This window comes from Barbus barbus (assembly GCF_936440315.1).
Source record: "Barbus barbus genome assembly, chromosome: 15".
Taxonomy (NCBI): domain Eukaryota; kingdom Metazoa; phylum Chordata; class Actinopteri; order Cypriniformes; family Cyprinidae; genus Barbus; species Barbus barbus.
In genome coordinates, this window is record NC_136743.1 from 13,225,012 (window position 1) to 13,246,283 (window position 21,272).

Sequence of the window (21,272 nt, forward strand, 5' to 3'; positions counted from 1 at the left end):
CTTATTTGCCCCACTGTAAGTGTATTTTTATGATATCAGTAACTGTAAATCAAATGTAAGCTGGCTAATACAGCCACACTAACTCAAATGAGTTAAATGTGTGTTCCTCTTTCAGTTAAAATGTAGTCTGATTTCTATTATTTAAATTTTTAATTCAGTGATATTAACTGTTGATTTAGTGTTTTTAATGCTTTAAAGAGCCATTTTATATTGTAATGTTTTAATGTTCTTATAACGAAAGGTACAGCTGTCATAAATTCAGAGAGAAAGGCTGCATCGCTAGAACCTGCTGATCAACAATGCGCAAGTAGCAACTATGTTAATGTCATTAGCCTACATTTTGGGCACAATACATTAAATACAGTTGGTTGTAGCCTATTATTTTTATTTATTTGATTATTTAAGGTGTATTTTCTGTATACTGTTATTTTTGGACTAATAATAGTCAACTAATTGTATGTGAGAGAGTCAATGGTAATATCGATGCGTTCCTATTGTCAGTGTTGGAGGAGCTCAGCTTAGCCTGCTCCTGACCAGGTTAGTTTCTCGGCAGAAATTGCCACAGTGACTGAGCTTGAGCTATTGTAATTTTGCTTTCGGAAACTACATCAAGTGAAAATAAGTCAGAATTGCTGAAATAAGCCTGGCTTTTTTGGTAAACTAGTTTTATGAAATAGCCCCCTGGATTCACTCTTTGATGACCATTTCCAATACTGCCACTTGGCATGGTTTCATTTACTACTTCAGTTAACCAAGTGAAAGTTGAGCAGGTACTTGCTTAACTTGAGGTAGGGCTGGGCGGTATATCGAGTTTGTACGATATATCGAGATATTTTTTGTAACCGATATGGTGTGAAGCAGTACCGTTAATATCGATATACAGTAGTTTGATACGAGCGCATCTGAAAAAAAATATCTAGGGAGGACACAGACTGAACTGCTGTGGAGAAAGTACATAATACAATTTGTTCTAAACGTGACATGCTTTATATGAAGGGCTTAAAAAAAAACTCTTAAGATATAGTAGCCTATAAATTTCAGTTTAAAGCGGCTCTGACAGAAAGGCTGCGTGTGCCGCTGACAGAGATGCTACTTGCGCTGTTTAATGTGCTTGAGATGTGCTGTTTTCCTAAATGCATAACTTGCATTTCGCAGGTATATTCTCCATCTTTAAATGTTAGAAAGCCATGGAAATATTTCCATTTTGCTGTCAGAAGTACATGAGCTTTTGCTTTGCGATTCTCTGCTAAACTTCAGGCTTCATTCATAACGAGCGCGCATGCGTACCAAACAGACAGAGCGCAATGGAATAGGAGCTCAATAACTGACTAAAATATACATTTTGCTGAAATATTTGTAGTTGGACAATAAATGTGACATGTAGAATTTTAAACCTACAAGTAAGTGTATATGTATGATAGCACTAACTGTAAAGTGTAATGGGGTAATCAAAATAGCCTTTTTACTCAATTAGTCTGCTTTTTTATTATTTTCATTAGGGATGCACGATATTATCGGAATGATATCGGAATCGGCCAATAATGGCTTTAAATGTAAATATCGGCATCAGCCTTTTATGAAAAATTATGCCAATATGCCTTGCCGATAAGAGGAATACATTAACTCGCATGTGCTCAGGGAGTGCTAGTGATTAGAACACGTCAACAGTGTGGCTCATTCTTGAAGCAAAGTTTTGTCTGAATGATGATTAGATTCACTGAACTTAAGGCGAGACACGGCAGGCAAAAACATCGTTTTTTTTTTATTGGTCAATTTTGAGATTTTTGGATATTTGTCTTCAATAACATGTCTTCTTTTAGACTTGTGGTGAAAAAAAGTCCGAAATACACATTTAGGTCTTTATTTTACTGCACTTTGTCTGTTTGCGTCTGTAGATTTCTCATAAATTCAACAAAAGTTGGCGTTCTAAATCAACATGCTGCTCCGCGATCTCTGCCTGTACCCAGTCATCACGTATACTGCTGGAAAGCTCTCTCTCTTCTCTACAATGCTGTCGGATCCAAATATGGTCATTTGCTTTTTATCAGCAACCAATCGTGAAAGTAAAAGAGGGGATTTAACTCTAAATGCGCAATCTCATTGGCTGAAGACAATTTCTGACAACGTGATTCGTTCAGAATCGTCACATGACATGGTATGCGTTGACGCTTCCTTGTTTGGTTAAGCTTTCCGCGGGATCTTTTGAGTGAATGAATGAAAATGACTTCGCGTCAATCATCGAAAAGAGTACAGCAGTTGTCACTTGCAAGGGGGAAAAGGAAAATTAGTGATGGATTACCCAGTGAAATGCCCGCCTCGGGAAGCGCATCTGAACGCTGTCGATGGGAGGTTTAGAATTTCTAATGTCAGAAATAGCCCAATACGTGTGGCTGTTACCACCTTCTAACATATTATAACATTACTGTAACAATATTTGTTTTGTATGGATGAAATATTTATTTATTTATAAGATTTATAAGAATAGAATAAAGTGCCATCTCATTCATTATGTTGTGTTGCGGTGGCCAGTTTTACTTTTACAGTACAGATTTCTGTGTGCTGTATCTATAAAAACAAAACAAATGAACAGTTATTGATACTATACACATTTAATTTTAGCGGCATAAATTGAGAGAGGTCTTGAGTCACTTCACAGGACCAGGGAGCAGGTCAGGCAGGCTTATGCAGATATTGATGCAGATGTGGCAGAGTTGCTGAGAGAGGATGCAGATGCGGTGATAAATATCAGTGTGTCTTTTGATGGCACTTGGCAGAAAAGAGGGTTCACATCACACTATGGGATTGGGATCATCACACTTTTAATGAGGGGGCCTCTGCCATGCTTGCCATTATGGATAAGCTTTGGCTGGAAAGCACTGTCGTTACAGTCACCACAATCAGGGAAACCGACATGCTGAGGATCACAAAAGCCGAATCCATCCAGTCTGAGAGTGTAAAACATTGCAGAAAGACTCTGAGCACAGCTAAAAAGCTGAAAAGGCATCAGCAAGAGAGGGGTGAGGGGCCTACATATGGTGCAGGCATGGAGAGCTAGGCTTTCAACCCTCATGGGTGAACTTTGTGTTCCGATGGACAGATGACTAGAGTTGCAGTTCTGATGATAAGTTTGTGTCTGTATTTGTGGTTCTCTGTGGTTAGTTGAAGGTCTTATTTGGCAATGTTGTTTTATTCAGTTGTCATTGTTCATGGTCTACATTGTTATAAACAATTACTTGGCCAGTTGTTTTGCTTGTTAGCAATGTTTTCATATAAAAATGTGTGGATTTTTACAATATAAATCTTTAAAGCCCGTTTTCTCAAAATGACTTTTCTCTCATACTCCAAGTCCGAAATCTCCACTTCAGTAGCACCTATATACACCAAACGTTCCAGTCTTGTACCTAGTTATATTATGAAGACAATTACAGAGGGATTTGTAAATATATTATTCCTAACCTGATTTATATAACATTTTATTCCAAAAAACATGGCGAAAATACATTTTTTAAAGGCTATTGACAGTATATTCTGATTTACAGGATAACAAAAGTAGATATCCATAAATCCCTCTGTAATTTTTTTTCCCATGTAATATGTGAACACAATGAAAAAAGAATTTTGAACCTGGCTTTATCCAATTCTGAGATTTCGTTTTTTAAAATATATGCAAATTAGCGCATATTTAATTAGATAATGCCTAATTTGCATATTTAAACATAAAATTACAGAAACTTTGTAATACATTTTTTTCTCATCTTAATGTAGGTAATCAACTGGGAAAGTTTCATGGTGATATCTGCTAGTTAAAAATTTTACCCTATTCACCTGTAGTGTCTCGCCTTAATCTGTGAAAGCACGTACAGAATGACGCTCGGTGTGTGAGAGTAAAAAGTAACAGCACGTGCAGCGCAGCAGTGACCGCCTCCCCCGGGTCTTAACGCCCGCTCGGTAAAGAGATTTAATCTGTAGGGGGCGCTGTTGGCCTACTTCTAATTAAATTAAAAGTAAAATAACCTACACAAATTACATTTACACTGTTTCCGATTAAAGCAGTAATTGATGTCATAATTTGTATGTTTTGATTTTAATGGTCAGAAGCTATAGAAAAAAAATCACAAACATGACACTTGTAAATTAAATGATTTTATATATACTGATTTATTCATTAATGTGTAATGTTTTATTTTTTAAACAAATCATGAGCTCTAAAAGATTTTCAGAATTGTTACAACTCTTTTGTTTTAGACCATCTACAAATGTTAAATCCTAAAATAAAATGTTAGGGTTAACACTGCATCTTTCTGAGGGGAAAAATGCAGCAATTGATAGTTTATTTATAGTTATTTTCAAAGCTTCAATGTACTGTCTAAAAAACTTCATCATTTTTTATTTAATTCTAATAAATAAGTTTGACCAAAATTAAAAATAATTTACTTATAATTTCTGCACAGGAGAGACTTGGTGTTTCCAAATAAAAGGAAATATATCGGCATTGTATCGGCCAAAATTAGTTGAAAAATAAAGGATATCGACAAAAATCGTTAAAAAGTAAATACGACCTCACGTTGTGTCAATCACGTTTGCACATTGCATCCGAAACTTTCGTCTGTCAACAAAACAATTGGATCAGGTTCGATTTTCTGCGTTTTCACATCCGTAGCATGCATTTTGAAAGGAAAGGATGAGGAATACGGAAAAACGCATGCGAAAATTTCGGGCTCAGTGTGCAATAACCTGTACTCCGATTGAGCCGAGAAGAGAGTTTATCTGATAGTGAAATGATCTTCAGACATATAAAGTTTTCTCAAGGGAGAGTGGTTTAACACAAAGCGCTAAGAAACTGTTAGCACACACGTTATCTTTGTCAGTGCATTCTTATTGTTAACAGACTGAGGAACAAACTTTCACCCGAGCATGTGGATATTATCTCAGAATTAATACGTGAAACAATGTAAACACAATAAATAGGCTGACTCAAGTATATGTAGCCTTCGTTCTGTACTGTAATTGGCACAGTCTGCTTGATTTTTTTTTTTTTTTTTTTTTTTTTTCGTTTGCTCTGCTTGATCTTGAATGCTTTTTTTAACACGTTTTCAACCTAAATAAAACCTTGCGATATAATGTAACGTTGTTGTAGACTAGAGCATTGTGTAACGGTTAATCTTAAGCTTGTTCAGAAATCGTGACGACAACTTGATTAAAAATAACGTCTTTCTCAATAAACCTCATCGAATATTCGTTACTTATGAGACCAAATTTTCAAATGCAAAATTTTGGGAAAATGCTCATTCCTATATAAAAGCATTATTTTTTTGTTTTTAGATTGCAATGTTACAATGTAATGTGATTTTAACCTTTTTTTGCACATAATATATGCCTACATGCTTGCATTCACTTTATTTGTTTAATCCAAATACAAAATAACAAGATGTATACCGCAAATCAGCCAAAAAATACAGAGATATGAATTCTTGCTCGTATCATCCAGCCCTAACTTGAGGAAACAAATGTATAGAATATTTTTCTTTAACAATGTCGCAAACTTAAGAAAAGAAAAAAAAAAACATTTAACTGAGTATTAATCGGTCAAAATTCTTAATTTTGGTTAACAGTTAAACAGTCAATATGAGCGTTCCTATTCTCAATTGCCCATAAGCTCAAACTTCCCATTTTTATGCAGCTGGCCCAAGGCTTGTCTGTGACGTGCTTGTCCACACGTGTTGGTATTATGTGTGCTTTTAACGGGCGCTGTCCAGGCGGTGTTCCTATATGTCCCACTCTGTTCTTCCAGGAAGCAGTAGCGGGAGCATCTATTCTGGGGGCGATGACCGCGGGGACGGGCCTGAGCCTGCCTCAGCTCCCACAGGCCGTCATGGCAGCTCAGGCCCCAGGGGTCATTACAGGTAGGTGGATTCAGAAGTTGTTTGTAATATCATTACTATTTTGTCAGTATTGTGGCCCTATACAACAAAGTGTTTTCACTGGTGTGCCTTAATCGTGTTGTATGTCTTCAGTATTTTTGTTCTGCATGTGGTTGACTTTTGTATGAGTGGGGCCCTTCACTTGGGTTTAGTTTGCATGAATGATAGCATTTCTTGTATTGTTTTTGAAAACAGGATTGTTAGTAACATGTACATGAGTCAGACTGAAAGATAATTACAAACACATGCCTTATTTTTCTTTTAAAGCCCTTATTCGGCAGGCATGTCCTCCTACACATTACTTAGGGCTACACAGTGTAGGTCAGATCACTAATTTTAAGTGGTTGTACTCAGACCTGTCTGTTTGTTTTACTTCTAAACACTGTCCATGATCTCCCATTTCCACATTAGCTTAAATGTGCACAATCTCTTTCTCCCTCAGGTTTCTGTTGTCCTACACAGTACTCAGTTTAACGTGGCCTGTCGTGGGACGTGTCCACTAATAGATTTCTCTTTTATTTTCTCTTCTCTCCTTGTCTCTCTCTCTTTCTCCTTTTTTCTCTCCTTTCTTCCCCTCCCTGTCTTTATTCTCCACATTCGCCATGACCCTTCCCCTTTGCTGCACACTGATCAACCAAGTTTGAAGAGGACTGTTTCTAACCCCTCCCCTCATAAACAAATCTCTCATTCCTATTGGCCAGTGAGTCTCTCAGATCCTGTGTTTTTTGTGGAATTGATCTTGAAGCCAAGCCAAGAGAGAACAGATGTTGCTTCAGAGAGGGGCAAAGTGACCCCATCTTATTTTTTATATAATTTGTTTTTAATGTTTTGATTAAATTCTCAACATTATAGGCAAGAAGCAAGCAGGTATAGATGAAGAATGTTGAAGCATTGCCAGAACTGATTTTTACATGGGTGTTTTTTTGTTTGTTTTTTTATAAATGATTTCTGTGAAATGGTTTTCTGTTAGGAATGGTTCAGCCAAACATTTTGAAATTTAAGCCATTATTCAGTAAAAAGAATATTGACATCCGTTCTAGCACTCCTTGGCACTGTAATCCATTTTCATTCACTAATTGAACATTCTGTTTAAAATTGATTCTCAAGTTTATCTCACTGACCAAATATGATCCAGTCATTAGTTAACATCTCACTGGAGGGGAAGATTATTGGTAAAGCACTTATGTTAATTTTCCATATTATTAATTCTGAAGACATAGGGGTGGAACGGTACATGTATCGAACCGTATGGTTCACGGGGCAAATTCTGGTTGCACTTTATTTTACAGTACTTGTACTTACATGTACTTAAAATATACTTACCAAAGAAAGTACCGGTAATATAAGGTAACTACGTGGGGTAGGGTTAGGTTTAGGGGTAGGTTCAGGGTTAGTACCTAGTTATTGTAATTACTACAAGAAGTACATAGTATGTACATGAGGAACAGGACTGTAAAATAAAGTGCTACCCAAATCCCCATGGAGTGGGAACTTTGGAGTGAGCAGGGCACGTGCGTGCCATTTAGTCGTTTGGAATGCACTTGGCAAAGGGAGAGGCGTAATTTCCTCATCATCTGCAGCTGGGATGTTCCCGTGACAATGCAGCACGGTGTGCGTCATAAATGTATTTTTATTGTTAGCATAACTGTTGCAAATTAACATTTTATATTTTAAAACATTTTTAAAGTTTTTTTGCTATATAATATATATAAACTAATATGTATACAACTTTTTTAAAATATTAAATGTAGATTTTTTTTTTTTATGCCTATGTCTGTCAGCGAATCTGCTGACGTACACCATGCTGTGTTGTCACGGGAACATCCCAGCTGAAGATGAATTAATTACGTCTCTCACTTTGCCAAGTGCATGCCAAACGACTAACGCATGTGCCCTGCTCACTCCAAAGTCCCCACTCCAAGAGTATAGGGATAATCACTTCCATTTGGAGTTTGCCCCTTGAACCGTACGGTTCGATACGCTTACCGTTCCACCCCTATGAAGACAGCATCGTTGTGGATCAGTCGAAACATACTTGACTGACTTTATCCCAATCATTGTATTTGTGTAAAAATTAAACTCAGATTTTTAAGGAACAGTTCTTAAGGCTGTAGAGTCTGGTAAAAAGCCTATTTCGCTCGCATAGAGAGGGATTTTATGAGTGTCTAGCACATGTGTCAGACCACAGTTAATATACTGACTCCTGTGTTTCTGTGCAGGAGTGACCCCAGCGCGGCCCACACTCCCTGTTGTGCCTCAAGTGGGCCTTGTGAACCCGGTATTGGCCTCTCCGCCGTCACTGTCAGCTGCTGTAGCTGCAGCCCACGAGGCAAAGAAGGAAAAAGAAGAGGAAGAATCCGCTCAAGACGGCACCGGTCAGGAGATGCTCAGTGAACAGGAGCACATGAGCATCTCAGGCAGCAGCGCCAGACATATGGTCATGCAAAAACTGTTGAGGAAACAAGAGGTTAGTTCTCAATTAATTCAAATAACTGGGTTCTCAGGGCTTTACACCTAAGAGCAAAGTAAAAATTTTAGTAACACCTCATGATCAATGACCGAAATGAACCTTCCCATTATGAGGCGGTGACTCCTTAAAGCAGAGGTAGGCAACGTCACTTTTCTCTGCTATGGAGATGCTGTGTGTGCAGTTAAGAAGCAGGCAGAGGCAAAACTGAGTCTGGATTTTCTTTTAGTAGGAAAAAAATCAAGACAACAAAACTCCCAATAATAAAATAAACAGTGAACCCAAAATATACCTTCAAAACCAACAAATATTTATTTACAAATTATGTACAAATGTAATGGTTTAAAGACAACAAAAGTGAGGGATGAGCGGTGCTAAAGAAAATAATGAAATAAACACGCTAACTAGCCCCAATCAAAATCTAAGCCAAAGAAATCAAAGAAAATAACATCTTCGGCATAGAACGCCACTAACAAACATAAATACAGAAGTTGGCACTTGCTCGTAAACTAGCGTTTAGACAACTTTACCCTGTGTGTAGTAAGATAGTCGCGTGACATGCTGCGCTGGTCCCATCACTATGTCGAAGAAGTACTTAAACTTGAGTAAACCGAGAGTTGAGTCACTGCATAAACGCAGTTAAATAGCCAATGAAAAGTAAAGTTTCACAAGAGAGAACTCAAACACACTAACTCAAATTCGGAAACACCAAAAGCAAATGTGGGAGAGCAAACAAAGGAAAAACAAACGCTACTTAACTTTTTTAAATGTCCTTTTTTGTTAATGAACTTTTTCAAAATGCGTAATTAAAACAGTTTGAGGCCCCGAGGAAGAATGAATGCATTTAAGTTCATAAATAATGTTATGAAATTGTTTTAAATATAAAGTTTTGAACATAGAAATATTAAATGATTTAACTGAAATTAAATTACACTAAAACTGCCAGTAGGTAACAGCAAGTCGTTATCTTTAGACCCCGGAAATGTGCCTCAAATTTAGGCCCTGGCCCGAGGCGCTCTGGTAATGTTAAACAATGTTTAAACGTTAAACCTAGATAAATGTGCGCTGTATCCAATTGTTTGTGTGGAGAGTGGAAGCTAAACCGCAAGACATGGAGGCGCCAGCTCAATCACTTGTATTTTTTTTCTAATGGAAACAACTTAAAATACGCCGTAATTTTTGCTCATAAAGGTAAGAGTAATATATCATTCGGAACTATAAAGTGTCTACTTTTATTTGTTTGCACTCACAATATCAACAAAACGTTGTGCTTTTATAAAATAAAGAAAACATGATGTGCTTTCTGCCGTCTCGTCTTGAACAGCAGTGCTTCACAAAAATGAACCGAAACTCAGCGAATACATGCTTCACAGACATGATAATGAAAGCTTTAAATTACTACTTAATGAAATCAAATCTAAAACAAAAACTTTCATTATAATCATAATTCGTAAAGATGCACTTCTCCAAAGGCACATTTAATGAGGAGATGGCAAATCAGGATCTATGATGTCAGGATCGTCATCATCTTTGCAACACTGACTCAGAAAACACTAGTTTATTAGTAAATAATTCAAATATCTCCTTACTATTACCCCTGGACACATTCATACTTTTGCAGGGGTTTTGCGGCAAGCTTTAGCCTATTGCGTTCATTTGAACGCAGAACTCTTGAGCTGCGCTGACGACACGCTCGCTGCTGCTGGACACTAAACACCGTCAAGCCACTCTTGATAGTCGTGGTAGCACGGTTTCCACAAGCGCGGCAATTTTTTTTCCATCACTAATTGATGGATGTCTAAAATATAAAAATAAGGAGAAGCGTCTGAACTATGTGAAAATTGGCCCGAAGCCTGGCCCTAGGGGCGTAAAAACGTCAGGGCCCGTTGGGCCCGGGCTGAAATGCAGGGCTCTAATTGTCTGTCACTGAATCATTCATTTGATCAATTAGTTCAAACCGCTGAATCATTTAGGAACAGTGTAAGTAACTTTATGAGTGAGTCATTAAATCTTTGACCTACTAGATTGTTGCTTATCTCAGTTCATCGCAATCTCACAAACTTCTGTTATAATCAATGAAGTTATCTACACTGCACAGTGAATATCCTTTTTACACCGTGTCCACACTCACTTTGTTATAATGAGAGGATTCGCAAGCTTACAGAGCTCGGCACTGAACAAAAAGTCTGGTGTTTTGGGTGCTGAGTGGATTCTGATTAACCTAAACACCTCTGATTGGCCATTACGTTCAAGAAATCAACAGAGATTTATGATTGCTACATTGTTCGGCGCTACAAAAACATTGTAAATAGAAACTGTTGATGCTCTCCAGAGTGCAAACACAAATACATTAGTTTGGAAAGTCTGTTCTGCCATTATGCTGTTATTAGTTTTAACTGAGCCCCCCTGTCTAACCTGCCCTGATCAGTCGTACAGGTGCTCCGAAATATTTTTTCAGTCGCATGAAGTTATTTTGGTCAGACTGTAGAGTCCTGTTTCTATTTTAAGATGTAATTTATTCCTGGGATGACAGCTGATTTTTCTGCAGCCTTTACTTCAGTTTTCAGAATCACATGATCCTTTAGAAATCATTTTAATATGCTCATTTGGTGCACAAGAAAGATTTATCAATTGAAACCGGATGTGCGGCTTAATTTGTGGAAACAGTGAAACACTTTTTTTTCCCCCAGGATTCTTGGATTTAAATAGTTCTAAAAACTACATTATAGAAATCTTTTGAAACATTATAAATGTCTTTTGATCAATTATACTCATCCTTCTGAATAAAAGTATCAACTTGTTCTTTTTTTTTTTTCACTTTCCAAATCACTTTTGAATGTTGTAGAGCAGTGACATTTAAACACTTCTGTATGCTCTATCCACAGTCTACGGTTATGGTGCTCAGGAACATGGTTGGACCTGAGGACATAGATGACGATCTGGAAGGAGAAGTGACAGAGGAATGTGGGAAGTTTGGAGCTGTTAATAGAGTGATCATCTATCAGGAAAAGCAGGGTGAGGAGGAGGATGCTGAAGTCATTGTCAAGATCTTTGTGGAGTTTTCAGCAGCATCAGAGATGAACAAGGCCATTCAGGCACTCAACAACCGCTGGTTCGGAGGTCGCAAGGTCATCGCTGAGGTGTACGATCAAGAACGGTTTGACAACAGTGACCTCTCTGCATAGACTGTCAAAAACACATCCTACCCTTCATAACCTTCTCTTCTCTCCATGTCTCCCTTTCCTCTTTCTCACTTACACAGACACAGCCGCCAGCCACTCTTCCCAGTGGTATTGGCATCTCTTTATAACTTGTAATTATTTTTTATCGATGTTGATATTAATATTATTAATGATCCCTTCTTGGGACAGAGGCAAGAAAACGCTCATGAATATTTTTTTTTTTTATTGTTGCTGTACGTTAATGTGAACGACTGGATACCCCCTCCTCTTCTCTCCTTTTTTGGGTCATTGGTTTACTTCCCATTCCATCAGTCAGATGTCCTTCAAATTCAGTTGCTTTGTCATTTTCCCCCCTCTTATTGTTTAAAATATTGTCATTAGCCTGTTATGATGCTCTTGGTTTCAAATGTCAGAACAATAAATTCTTCAAATATGACACTTGGGTCTTTTCTCTTTATGAAGTAGTATGGAAGCTTGTAGTGAAATACATTTGAACAGCAGTTGTTTTTGTGATCATTGTCCTCTGTTTAGAACAGTAACGGGCACTGGAATTATGGTTAATGTATTGAAGTGAAATAAATAGTGGATACAAATGTAGCCATGAATCAAGGGTAATATTTGCATATGTTGCGTTGTTCAAATCAAACATTGAATGTTTTATCAGGGGTTGTGTACTTTTCATTTGTACTTTGAAAAGCAGAAAAACAGATTGCATCAAATAAACCTTAAATTCATGCTGCATGTCCTTGAGAATCTCAGATTGTTATTAGTACAGACTGATACATCATTAACATTATATTATACAACTGCACTGATTATGCAGCCTTGTTTTGGTACAGTAGTTGATCACGGAGTATGAAATATACATTTCAAAATGCTCAAATTAAGTTAGAATAATGTAAAGTCCTCGTTTCTATTGAAGTAGTGAATGTTTTAGGCGTATTTGTCAGTTGAAAAAAAGATACAGAATTTTTCATCAACTGGTTCCAAGTTATTTAGGAAATTAATTTGATATGGTAATAGACGAGCATACCTATGACACCAGGGGTGGGAGTTAAACCTACGTCATTAAAGGGTTTAAAAACATTAAAGTTTTCAAAAGAATGGCTTTTTGGTGATTGAGTTGGGGAAATGTTCTTTGTACCAAAGACTGTTTGCAATTCTAGTTTTGTCTGTGTTTTTATGACGAAGTTTAAATTCTTTTTCTTACAAAAAGTTTGAAATGTTGCTATAAATACAGCTCATACATTTAAATAATTTATTGATTGACACATTGTGTTCCCTTTATTCCTGATCTTTATTTAAAACAACTTAAATTTACCATATAAAACCTGCAGAAGCCCTCTTTTTTCATGATTTTAGGGGAGGACCTCTGCTTACAAAGCAGACCAATCACAGACAGCTGTTGTGATCTGCGTAGATGTGACATCAGTAACTGATTCTGAAAAACAGCAGGAAAACAGCACAGCTCTTCAGTTACTGATCAAGATGAGAGGCTTACTGTTCCTGCTTAGCGCTCTCTTCCTGCTGGAGTCAACTAAGGGAACGGAATATGATAAGTTAGACGATCATGACAGAAGAATTGTTGACAAGGCAATACAACAAGCCAATAAGGATCAAGGAAAAGGCAAACACCTTGACTATTACACCATTGTCAAAACAGTAAGTTATTGATTTCATAAGCTGTAATTTGTTGGTTTGTTTTGATTATTTGTTTTCTGTGCATGTGCTTTAAAATACATATTTAAGCTTCTCCTACATATATATTTGGTTGCCATTTTTATGCTAGAGTTACACGTACCTGTATCTTTTCCATTTATGACAGCATAACAATATACTCAATGTGATACTGAGACCCACCTCATGTGACAGCACACCACCGAGTGTCCATCGGAAAGAATGTAAAACTGAAGACAAGAGAGTAAGTATTCACTATCTATCAGAGAATGATTGTCTAAATGCCTGTAGAAGTTACTGTAGAAAAACCTGACAGTTTTGCGTATTCCTATGGTATTTTTCTCAGCCTCAGGTTTCCTGTATTGATTGTAATGGAGCTATGAAACCATGTTTACTTCTCAAACAAACGAAAGAGGTAAATCGCATTACTATAGAAACCTACAAAAACCTACATTCACAGAACACCATCATGATTCATCCTCTTTATTTGTCAAGATGTTCCTTCACTAAAAGGTTCTTACTTTTCTCTCACTTTTCTCTCAGATAAAAAAAAGGATGAATGAATGTCAGAGTCCCCCGTTAATGAATAGTCGTGACCGTCATATTGCTGGGGGATCACATATATTGTACCAATTAGGAGAAAATGAACAGCAACAAATAGGATGTATTGGATGCATCTGAGATGTAAACAGGATCAAGAACATTTGCAACTGGCCATTTGAAATAATAATAAAAAAAAACTTAGTGTGTTGCAAAAATGGATGCATATGGAAAAGGCGGATAGAGGTCTGTCTGATTATTAGAATAACCATAACAACTCATGACTTGAGTAATAAGCTGAAGTAATAAAAAAACAAATTTGCTTTGTCAGTAACAGAGAGTATAACTATATGTAATCTTTGCACCTGTGCTATATAAACTGTTGTATTCTGTGAGGATTGTCTGTTATTGGTATGACTGAGCTCCTACATGATTAAAGCATATCTAAAAGCATGGTCTCGAATCTGTCTGGTTCGACAGCAGGTGTAGTGGAACACTAGATCTTAGCCCTGAGTGATAGGGTACATAGGGGGCAAGACAATGTCTGACTCAAATTGAGACACTTAGGCGTTGGGTAACAGTAATTCTTAACTGAATTGTCGAAGACCTGTTTTTGCAGTGCGGTCAGGATCATTTTAGTGTCGGGAGATACCCAGTTTAACTGACAGTTGTGTATGTGGAATTTCTACCACACATGAAAAATGTAGCCTACTTCTCTGTTGTGACTGAGTGCTCCCAGAAAAGCTGTCAAGAAAACTACAAAAAGCAACCTGTTTATGCTGCAACTTAGAATTAGAAGTGCTACAGATTCTACACTCATCTGCAGGGGCATAGCCATCATTTCAGAAGTGAGGGGGACAGAAATGTTATATATATATATATATATATATATATATAGAAAATGTTTTTTTAATAAGTGTCTGTTTATTTAATCCAAAATACAGTTTTACTACAACTGCTTTCTATTTGAATATATTGGAAAATGTCATTTATTTCTGTGATCAAAGCTGAATTTTCAGCATCATTATTCCAGTCACATGATCCTTCAGAAATCATTCTAATATGCTGATGTGCTGCTCAAGAAACCTTTTTTAATTATTATTATTATTATTTCAAACAGTTGAGTAATTTTTCTCTTTGAAAGATCCAAAGATCAGCATTTATCTTAAATAAAAAGCTTTTGTAACATTATACACCATACCATTCATGGAGTCAGTATTATTATTATTTTATTTTATTTATTTTGGAAAAGAAATGATAGAAATTAATAGTTTTATTTAGCAAGGATGGTTTAAATTGATCAAAAGTGATGATAAAGAAATTTATAATGTTACAAAAGATTTCGATTTCAGATAAATGTTGTTCTTAACTTTCTATTCAAAGAAACCTGGAAAAAAATTCTACTCAGCGGTCTTCAACATCATCATAATAATAAATGTTTTTTGTTTGTTTTTTTAGCAGCAAATCAGTATATTAGAATGATTTCTGAAAGATCCTGTGACTGGAGTAATTTACATTTTAAAATATATTCAAATAGAAAACAGTTATTTTAAATAGTGAAAATATTTCAAAATTGTACTGTTTTGCTGTATAGGCCTACTTTGGATCAAATAAATCCAGGCTTTCTGAGCAGAAGAGACTTCTTTAAAAAACAATAAAAAACTTTTTACTGGGCAACTTTCATTTTTTATTTTATTTCTAGCTTTTAATTAGTTTAGAAATCAGATACACTGCTGGACAATAACCAATAATAAGGTGTAAACATCTCCGAGAACCTGACTTGGACTACACACATCCAATCACAGGTTAAGAAAGCCAGGCAAAGACTGTACCATCTGCGACAGCTGAGGAAATTCAGGGTCTCACCAGCAATCCTGAAAACGTTCTATTCAGGGACCATAGAAAGTGTATTGACTCAGTGCATCTCAGTGTGGTATGGAAACAGCTCCAATCAGGACTGCAAAGCACTACAGAGAGTTGTGCGCTTAGCTGAGCGCATCTCAGGGTCTGCTCTCCCCTCTCTGCAGGACATCTACCTCAAACGCTGCAAAAATAGAGCTGTCAAAATAATCAAGGACTCAAATCACCCTGGTAACCGTCTATTCACTTTGCTTCCATCTGGTAAGCGCTTCCGTAGCCTGATGGGAAAAACTGAGAGACTTAGGAGGAGTTTCTTCCCCCAGGCCATCAGGCTCCTAAACTCTAACTCTGTGTCATAACATCACATGACTCCATGTATATACCACTATATCAATAGCTATTCATAATTTTTCTCTACCTCATATTGCTGCTATTTAAATACCCTGGACAACTTTTTGCACATTCTTTTTGCACATTCCTCTTAGTACTATTTAAGTCAACAACATACTGACCTGTACTGACCTGCACATTTATATTTATATTTTTTTATCTCTTATTTTATTTTATTCCTCTTATTTTTTCTACTTTTCTTTTTCTTAATATTTGTATTCTATAATTGCACTGTCCTTGGAGCGGACCTGACCTACATTTCACTGCTGGTTATACCCTGTATAATTGTGTGTGAGACAAATAAAAATCTTGAATCTTGAATCTTGAAAATTATTTGTTTATATACTACAAACACTTTTTTTGTCCCATGAGGCAGAATAGTTTCTATACTGTAATGAATGCTATGTCATTGTTCATATACTTTATTTATTACCTGGAGATGACTTGAAAAACACAAATAAACCATATATCGTCGCAATCGCAAATCCAAACTCGTCGTTTTTTTCTGTTTTCATCCATTTCATATATTAGGAATGTCATGGTCCCCCGCGTAATCTACGCCTCATCTGATCAAAGTGATGGTGTATAGATGCTATCTGACACTCACCTGTGAATTTGGGCAGGTAGTGATAGCAGCTTCTTGACTGAATGCTGCCACTAGCCTATATTCAGCAAGGAAATTACCACAAGAGGAAGCTCTTTGCTTGAATAAGATTTGAATTCAGACTGACACTGTTTAAGCCTTGAAATTCGAATCGAAGGAACTATAAAAAGGTGATGAATTAAAAGCATGATTGAAAATAAAGATCAAGAGAGAAATGTTGAAAGAGTTAAATAATATCAATAAATCAATATTGTTATCCTGAGATTTAGACATTTTAAAATAATTTCATTTTAAAGCACAGCCACCACAAAATCAGATCTTTTTACTTTAAGATCATTCTGAGGTTAAATATAGATCGAAAACCATAAAAAGAAATAATTTTATAGCTCATACTGTTTTTGAAATCAAATCTTTGCATATTTACACTGTAACCGATTTCTGTAATTTGAACAGTATTTTACTGTAATATGTACAGTATTTTACTGTAAACTGCAAAGGATTGTGGGAAAATATATGTATTTTACAGTAAACTACTGTAAATTTACAGTAGTGAACTTGCCCGCGAAAAACTGACCAATGGCAAGGGAGATTTCTTTTATTTACTCTTTGGTGGAAGCAGCGGTAAAAGGACAAAAGAGAAAGGTTACTCTTAGGCTTTTCACACTGCACTTAACCCCGGGTTATCGTCGTTCTAAACACCGCTTTTAACCCCGGGTAAAGACACGTTTCACACCCGCAATTTGAAAGCGGTGTTAGCACCGCATTTTACCCAGGGTTAACGTTCACAGAGAAGCATAATATCTTTTGTACACTGCCTCTTTATCGCAAGTGCAATTCTGTTCAAATGCTATTTAAGTTAGAAACGTGTGTGCCAATGTTGTATGTAACTTTAGAGACGGTCCCTAAATTCTAAGAGATGTAAAATAAAACCGCGAGCTAACATGAAATACTGAGGAAAACTGAGTTAAGAACTACCAATGTAAAGTACATCTTTTGTATTTTATTTTCAAGTTTGTGGTCTTGTCGTCTGCATCGGAGGAGTACTGGAGTCTTTTCCTGTGATTGCCGTCGTAACAACAGGTGAGCTTTCATCAACTTAACTAATGTTACTAAAGTAGCCAAATTAGCCACGGGCTGCTGTTCTCCACTAACTCCAGAACGAGTTTACTTTTTAAAGAGAGGAACGTGCTAGCAATATATTAATATAGTAAGTTTTGCTTATAAATATTAAAAATGTGGTAACACTTTACAATAAGGTTCATTAGTTAACATTAACGTTAGTTAAAAACATTAGTAAACATGAACTAAAAAATACTTCTACAGCATTTATATCTTAGTTATTAATGTTAATTTCAGCATTTACTAATGCATTATTAAAATCACAAGTTGTGTTTGTTAACATTAGTTAATGCACTGTGAACTAACATGACTAAACAAGAACTGTATTTTCATTAACATTAACCAAGATTAATAAATAGTGTAATAAATGCATTGTTCATTGTTTGTTCATGTTGGTTAATACATCCACCTTTGTCGAGTCCAAGACAAAGTCCAAGACCAGGACTATCAAGTCCAAGTCAAGACCGAGTCCAAAGAGGTTCGAGTCCAAGTCAAGTCCAAGTCAAAGAGGTTCGAGTCCAAGCCAAGTCCAAATGAGACAGTCAAAACAGAGAAAGAAAATAAAAGCATCTTCTTCAAAACCACATACTTAACTATTGATAATTTATGTGACACGAGAGACAGCATATTTTCTATTCTAAGATAATGATTTTGCATTATTATTTGTGATCTAAAAGCATGTGCAGCAGAACACTGTAGGATCAAATTAGGCTATTTTATTTACTTTAGGTTTAGCAATTTCACTAAAGTCACATAAGCTGAAGTGCAACTTCACATTTTCAGCATTTTTATTATAGTGTAACAATCACATTCTGGGCTGCCAGTGGAAAATATTACAAAGAACAAGCAACATAAGTCTAAAAATAAATCAACATGTTCCCATTCTTGAACTTGTTACTTGTTCTAAAGCAGGGTGTCCAAACTCAGTCCTAGAAGGCCGGTGTCCTGCAGAGTTTAGCTCCAACTTGCCTCAAAACACCTGCCTGAAAGTTTCTAGTATGCTTAGATTAGCTGTTTCAGGTGTGTTTGATAAGGGTTGGAGCTGAATTCTGCAGGACACCAGCCCTCCAGGACCAAGTTTTGAGACCCCTGTCCTAAAGAAACCATAGTACAACGTAACCCTCCCAAGCAAGGCTGTGTAGCATATAAACACCTTCAGCTCTGTGTGTCTGTGTGTGGCAGCGCATGCATTTGTTTGCTGTTTACCTTAGGCCATATAATATAGGTGCAATATATGTCCCCTGGGGATAGGGGGATATAAACAGTATTACAGGTGTTAAGCTGAGGCCATTTTTAATAGTAGAAATAAAAATCTTTTAGTTCAGTTAGAGAATAGACAATTAAAGATTGAAAAATTAAAGAAATTAAAAATTGGAAGGTTTTTTTGTATTTGTTTCTAGGCTGGACGATATGGCAAAAAAAAAAAGATATTCATAGAATATTTGACCAATTCTCGATTTTTTACAATTTTAACTAGTCAACTTGAAAATATAACTACAACATGATTCAAGCAACTTTTTTTTTATTAAACCTCTAGTTAAAGAAAATTATATTCTAAGTGCACCACACACATAAAGTTGTCATCATGATGTAAATGTTAAACAAATCACTAAATATCTTTGCAGAAAGCATGCATGAACTACAACTACATCTTGTACAAACTTTTCTTATGCATAGGCCTATATGTTCAGAAATAATACAAGAAAAATGCTTAAAAAATTCTCAAGTAATTCAAATTCAAAATGACTGAAGGTATAACACCTAGAGTGCTATTATTAACTGTAAATGCTCTGTAAAACAATGAACAGTAGTTTTCAGCCTGTCACCCTGATGCAAACATGAAATATCAGACATACAGCAGTAGTTCTTCACGGGTTTTGTATTTGATTACGCTGCTTTTCCATTGTTTTTTCTGTGTAAACATGGACATGTTTGACTGTTGCGCTCGCGTCTCTTGCAGTGTCTCGTGCATGAAACGGCTTTCTAAAAACGAGGCGCTCTAGTTATTAAAACATGTTTAACGCCAATCTTCTTGCATTTTTTCCTATTCCACTGCCCGCGTCGCATCTTTGTCAACACAAAAGCACATTCTGTGTGAATGGCATAGAGAGCATCACAAGAGAGCGGCTAATCATGTGCGCTGACATGCGGTTGGATCGTTCTCACTTTACTGTTATTGTCAAAGTGTCTATTTCTAGCGTTTGGTAATATTTCTATTCAAAATCGCGATTCCTCGATTTATAAAAAATACATTTGTGGCAAAACATTAAAGTCGATCAAATTAATCCATAAAATCTGAAAAATCGCCCAGCCATAGCCCCAGTGTTTGCTTATTTTTACTTTATTTAAATTGTGTAATTTATTTATTTTATTTTACATCAAGGTGTTTGATCCTCCAGAGTCCAGGCTTTATTCATTTTGCTCTTATTCGTTCTGTTTCTTATTCATTTGGTTCCACAGCGTTTTTTTTTGTTTTTTTTACTTTTAAACATTTGTAAGTTTGTTATTTTATATTAGGTTTACAGCATATGGTGTATTCGTCTTGTTAATAAAAGTCCCATGTTTATTGCAGAAAATTTGTTGTTGTAAGTTATAGATAAGCAATTGACACGGAATTGGGCTATTGAAAGTAAAAGTAAAATGCGCACGATTTATTAGCTATTTAAAAGCGAAGGAAAGTGAGGTGGAAGAGAGGGAAAACTCCAACAAACTTTGTAAAACCAAACTGTATTATGCAACTCGCCGACATTGTGTCTGTGGCCAAAATAAAAATGAATTATGCCTCTGAGCATCACGCACACTTGGAGCCAGGATTCCCACGGGTCATGGAATTTCTGGAATATCATGGAATTTTAAAAGGTTTATTCCAGACATTGAAAGTCAGGGAATTTATATATTTTTTTGTCCAAGTCATGGAATATCAGGGATTTTTGTTTGTCGACTCCATTCAGTAGGCTACTCGCGCGCTGTGTTCTGTGTAAACAGCTCGCACAAACAGCCACGTCTCTGACACGCACGACGTCTCTCTCTGCGTCTTTCTTGTGCCTGAATGGGCAAATGCATACAAAAGTATAAAAATACCTATCTTGGCAAGTAACTTTGTAGCTTTAACAATGATTAATCTATATTTAATTTTTACAGTGGAGTACATGCATCCGTTAGACCGGCAATTTTTTTGTTTTTAATTAGAGCTTCTGTTCCGTGCACACAAAATGCACTGCAATCATTTTCCCAAATGCCATTTGTATGTAAATATTCAGTTATTATTATAATTAGTCTGTAAACGGCCATTAACAGAGACCAGAGACACTGAAGACAGAAGCAAAGAGGAGAAAATACCATATCAGGCAGAACAAGATCACTGTTCACGATGCGCAAATTATAGGAATCCTATTGCATTTTATATGAATGTTTCTGAGGGGAACTGGCTGTTTTCAGAAAAGTTTACATGGCGTTTCCTTTTCATCTTACCTCACATTAAATGAGTGTTAATACGCACAGCGCTGCTGGTT

At 36.3% G+C, this 21,272-nt stretch overlaps 1 protein-coding gene and 1 long non-coding RNA gene across 12 annotated transcripts in view; both read left to right on the top strand.

Moving 5' to 3' along the window:
• Nucleotides 1-12,315, top strand: part of LOC306881177 (poly(U)-binding-splicing factor PUF60-like) — a 29,237-nt gene extending 16,922 nt beyond the window's left edge. For 10 of the 11 annotated variants that reach the window (XM_079435116.1, XM_079435114.1, XM_079435119.1 and 7 more), the window contains 3 exons: nt 5,792-5,903; nt 8,141-8,388; nt 11,274-12,005. In XM_079435116.1, coding sequence (XP_079291242.1) covers nt 5,792-5,903; nt 8,141-8,388; nt 11,274-11,573 — 660 coding nt within the window. In that variant the 3' untranslated portion in view covers nt 11,574-12,005. Of the gene's footprint in view, nt 1-5,791; nt 5,904-8,140; nt 8,389-11,273 lie in introns of all 11 variants that reach the window. The other variant, XM_079435113.1, reaches the window with a different exon arrangement.
• Nucleotides 12,316-13,031: 716 nt separating this feature from the next.
• On the top strand, nt 13,032-14,240 carry LOC306881191. Its single transcript, XR_013785127.1, has 5 exons — nt 13,032-13,232; nt 13,396-13,491; nt 13,594-13,662; nt 13,791-13,836; nt 14,034-14,240. It is a non-coding gene; the product is annotated as an uncharacterized lncRNA (long non-coding RNA).
• Nucleotides 14,241-21,272: the final 7,032 nt, after the last annotated feature.